Genomic DNA, 4797 nt, shown 5'->3' on the forward strand with positions numbered 1-4797 from the left:
CCCCCGACCATTCGCTGGTCTTGGAGGAATATCTGGTAACCATGGATCATGCCAAACCGAAATGGAACAACCGGAGCCTACCGCCCATCTCGCTCCCTGTTCCACCAACCCCTTGGTGGAATAAATACTCTTCCATGCAAAGGAAGGATTGTTTGTTTTTTTTTTTTGCCATAAGAGGATGTTTGTTCCTGAAATATCGTCCTTTCATCACCCGGGCCATTAAGGATGTCGGATTATAAATTAAGCGCCAAAACTATTTGGCCAGCATGGCTTCATTGAATTGTTCCAAAGCTCGGAAACCTAATCCTCCTTCACATTTATCTTTACACAATCTATCCCAAGCAACCCAATGCATACCTCGAGCCTTATCATTGGACTTCCACTAGAAAGTAGCTATAGCACTCGTTAGTTTAGACGTCAAATCCTGTGGTAGTTTATAACATGACATAACATGGGTGGGAAGAGCCAAAGCCACCGATTTAATCATAATTTCCTTACCAACCTTAGATAAACATTTGGCGGACCAACCATTGACTCGATCGTCCAATCGATCCTTAACGTAACTAAAAACCTTAGTTTTCGAGCCTTGCAGGTTTTCAAGAATACCCAAATAAGAACCCATACCGCCTTCCTTAGAAATACCAATAACTGATTTCAACTGGGAACGTATATCGGCAGGAACCTTTTTGCCAAACATAATAGAGGATTTAACCAGATTAACCTCATGCCCCGATGCTCTACCATAACAGCCAATTATGTCCATTACCGTCCTACATTTATTCGCCTTTGCCTTACAAAAAAACAGGCTATCATCCGCAAACAACAAATGCGAAACCATAGGACTATCACGGGTGATGGTAATACCCGTTAATTTCTTCTCTCGTTCAGCCTTTTTAATATTTGCTATCAAAACCTCTGTGCAAAGTATAAATAAATATGGTGAGAGAGGATCCCCCTGACGTAATCCCCTCTGTGGTTTAATAAAGCCTCGGGGCTGACCATTCAGGAGAACTTGGTACGACACTGAAGAAACACACCACATAATCCACGAAATCCATTTCGTATCAAATCCTAATTGAACCAAAACCGCCTCCAAAAAATCTCATTTAACCCGATCGTAAGCCTTACTCATGTCCGTTTTAAATGCCAAAAACTCCGAATTACACTGACAGTTAGTATTTAGCCCATGGAACATCTCCTGAGCCACAAGAATTTTATCTGTAATTAAACGACCAAAAACAAAGGCTGATTGTGTCTTTGAAACCAAGAGAGGCAATAGACGTTTCAGGCGAAAACACAATACTTAAAAATTATTTTGAAGCTCACATTGCATAGGCTTATTGGCCTAAACTCCGCCATCCGCTGCGGGCGATCAACTTTAGGAATGAGGCAAATATTAGTCTCATTTAAAAGTGGATCAAAACTACCAGTTCGAAAAAAACTCTTTAATCAAAACCACTAAATCCCCTTTGAGAGAGGGCCAAAACCTTTGAAAAAACAGGACCGTCATCCCATCAGGGCCTGGGGATTTCTCCGGATGCATAGCAAACAAAGCCTTTCGGACTTCCCCTTCCGAAATATCCCGAGTGAGAGCGATATTCATACTATCCGTAATAATTGGGTTAATTGCTTGTAGCATTTCTGAAATCCCCCCCCCATCAGATTTCTTAAACAAGTCCTCAAAATATGTTGTAGCAATATGCTCCATTCCCGAAGGTGATTCATCCAAAACGTTATTGACATCAAATAAACCAACAATTCTATTACACACTCGACGTTGTTTGGTAGATGCATGAAAATAGATGGTGTTTTTATCCCCAATCCTCAATCAAAATTTCTTGCTCTTTTGTTGCCAATAAATCTCCTCATCGGGATATGCATTTTTCAATTTCCTCTCAATTTCCCGAATTTCCTCATGCGTAATTGAATCATCCATCTTGGCATCTTTTGTTGCCAATAGGCTGTTGTGTTTTTTAAATATAGTTCTTGTTATGAAACTTTTCACACAACCAAAAACATGCAAATCAGCGACGTGCGCATATAATTGATGATCTCTAATTCGTATCTATTTAAATATTATGATGATTAATCTTAACCATGGTAGTCCGAATCAAGAATATAATTACATATTTCATATTTATTATAACGTAAATTATAGTATTGACTTTCAAAATGTATATATTAAATATTTCGTATATGACTAGTATATTTGCTTTTAAAAAACAAGAAATTTGACGTTCTAAAGAATATATAACCACACCACTTTTTGTATCAAAAAATGTCCGGAAAATAGAAAATTGAGTTGTATATATATTTTGTTTAAAATTCTTGTCCTCTGGATTGAGAGTCTAGTTCTATAGACACGCTAGTTCATGATATTGTTTGTTAGAATAAAAGTTAGTTGGGAAATACGGCTGTGAATTGTAATATTCAATATTGTATTTCGTGGCTGTGAGATTGCGTAGAGGGCTAAGAAATGAGTTGTACATGGCACATGGCCTTCAACAGCTCTCTTGTTGGTTACATATACGTATCATGTATGTACGTAACACATAATTAATGTGTAAGTAAAAGATACAGTATACATATACATAATTAATGTGTCATTTAACCTATTTTTTTCTTCTTGATTAATAGATTTTGATTTAATGGTGATGACAATATAAGGAACAATATTAATATATTATTCCGTAGCTGAAATCATTGGATGGACAACTTAACGTGTTAAAAATCCAATACCTAAAATAATTAACTAAGTGACAAAGAGAGAGAGAGAGAGAGAGAGAGTTAATGAAAGCAATGCAGGTGATTGGATGATAATTAGGTCAATCCTGCATCGTAGTTGTTTAAAGATGTTCGTATGTGTTTGGTTGAGTTTCTTACTATTACAACGTCAGTGTATGGATTAGATGTATATTATCTGCACCACCCTCCATAAGTGACCCCATTTACTTCTTATTTTTTTCCTTCTCTTGCCTTTACAGAAAACATCGTACGGTTGCCTTTTTAAAAAGCAGGTAACGTATAACTGAAGTGATTCATTTCCTCACGTAGAAGATGATAAGAACTTCTTCTTTTTTTTTGTTAAAGAATACGATCTTATTGTTAGTGGTCGATATAAGACTCCTACTTTTGGCACTGTAACCATATATAGGCTATAGTCTTACCCTTATGTTAAGTATTAACATATGACAGGCACTATTTTTTCAGAATAAACTGGTTTGAACATAGACATGTATTGACACAAGGGCAATACTGATATGAACCAATAGATTACAAGCCAAGCCATTAAACTATTCTATACAAGTGAGATTTATGCATGGCCGGTTCTACAACTTTTGAAAACAATTTAGCCGTCATTGTAACTTTCTTTTTGGAACAATGTGGGACCTTACTTATACGTTTTCGTAATATATAAACTGAATTTAAAATATTAAAGATATTTTTTTTTTGTAAAACCACTATAAACAAGATAGACTGAAAAAAGCCTACACCAAGGTTCGAAACTAAGAATTATATTCAGTATATAGACGAACGTTTATACTAGTAATACAATCTATAAACTCTAAAAGAATTAAACAAAACAAAAAAAACTCATAAATCTTGTAAAAATGTGATGAAATAGTATAACAATAAAAAGGTCAAAGGTAACGGTGGGCTGCATAAACAATGATTGTATTTATTGTGCAAAAAAAGAGTCGTCTTCGTCTACTCTCACCGTCGAAACTTTCACGCGCTTCGCTAATGATTAGTTAATTAGTTTAATTTCCGTCATTATGATTAGTATTAGAAGGAGGACTATGTATTATATATAAACGATGCTTCGGCCTTCTTCTTCCTTGCCACCAAAGACATACACATTACATTGCAAAACCTCACAGCTGAAACTACTACTTTTGCCACTTTCTTGCCATCCAAACAAGTTACACAGTCCCTTTCATTATTGCNAAAAAAAAAAAAAAAAAAAAAACTCTCTTTATCATGTAAATTTGGTCTATGAATCGTTCCCAATCTCCATCAACGAGATTCATTGTTGTTACGAGCTCCTTAATCTTTGCTTCTGGGTCTTCTTATTTGGATTTTTGTACATCTCTCTTCTATCCCCTAAACTTGTATTGAGAAATGTTCTCTAACATGGGTTTGTTCGATTTCAAGTAGTCTCCTTTTCGTATCTCCCGCTCTCATCTTCTACCTCTTCTCCGGAGGTGTTTAACAAAAAGAAGCTCTCCAAGTGTTTGACGATTTGTCTCAGAGAAAAAAAAACAGAGGAACTCAGAAACAGAGTATATTAGAGAGAGAGAGAACTCACCATGGAAGAGACTTTTGTTCCGTTTGAAGGTATCAAGAATGATCTTAAAGGAAGGTTGATGTGCTATAAACAAGATTGGACCGGAGGAATCAAAGCTGGATTCAGGTACTATAGCTGTTCAAAATTTCTCTGTTTTTTTAAAAAAAATGAATTTTTCATCTTATATGATTGATCAATACTGTAGGATTCTGGCTCCCACCACATACATATTCTTCGCATCTGCGATTCCTGTTATTTCATTCGGCGAACAATTGGAACGAAGCACTGGTACTGAATCTTCTCCTCTGAATTTAAAGTTATCAGCTTTATGAATGTTAGCAAAAGATTGCAACTTGAATCGGATTTTGTTATTTTGCAGATGGAGTTCTTACAGCTGTTCAGACGCTGGCCTCTACAGCCATTTGTGGTATCATTCACTCCATCATAGGAGGCCAACCTCTGCTTATACTTGGAGTTGCTGAGCCAACTGTAATTATGTACACATTCAT

At 36.1% G+C, this 4797-nt stretch overlaps 2 protein-coding genes across 2 annotated transcripts in view; one reads left to right on the forward strand and one right to left on the reverse strand.

Annotated features, from left to right (window-relative positions):
• On the reverse strand, window positions 254–763 carry LOC104704135. The gene is made up of 2 exons (XM_010420266.1): window positions 503–763; window positions 254–382 (listed from the first exon to the last, which is right to left on the reverse strand). The coding sequence occupies exons 1-2, from the start codon at window positions 761–763 to the stop codon at window positions 254–256; spliced, it is 390 nt and encodes a 129-aa protein (XP_010418568.1).
• The window catches only part of LOC104704136 (probable boron transporter 2), a 4372-nt gene continuing 3406 nt past the window's right edge, over window positions 3832–4797 (forward strand). The window contains exons 1-3 of the mRNA XM_010420267.2: window positions 3832–4414; window positions 4494–4576; window positions 4668–4789. Of these exons, the coding sequence (XP_010418569.1) occupies window positions 4311–4414; window positions 4494–4576; window positions 4668–4789 (309 nt within the window). The 5' untranslated portion in view covers window positions 3832–4310. The remainder of the gene's footprint in view (window positions 4415–4493; window positions 4577–4667; window positions 4790–4797) is intronic.

This window comes from Camelina sativa, chromosome 7 (genome assembly GCF_000633955.1).
Source record: "Camelina sativa cultivar DH55 chromosome 7, Cs, whole genome shotgun sequence".
NCBI lineage: Eukaryota > Viridiplantae > Streptophyta > Magnoliopsida > Brassicales > Brassicaceae > Camelina > Camelina sativa.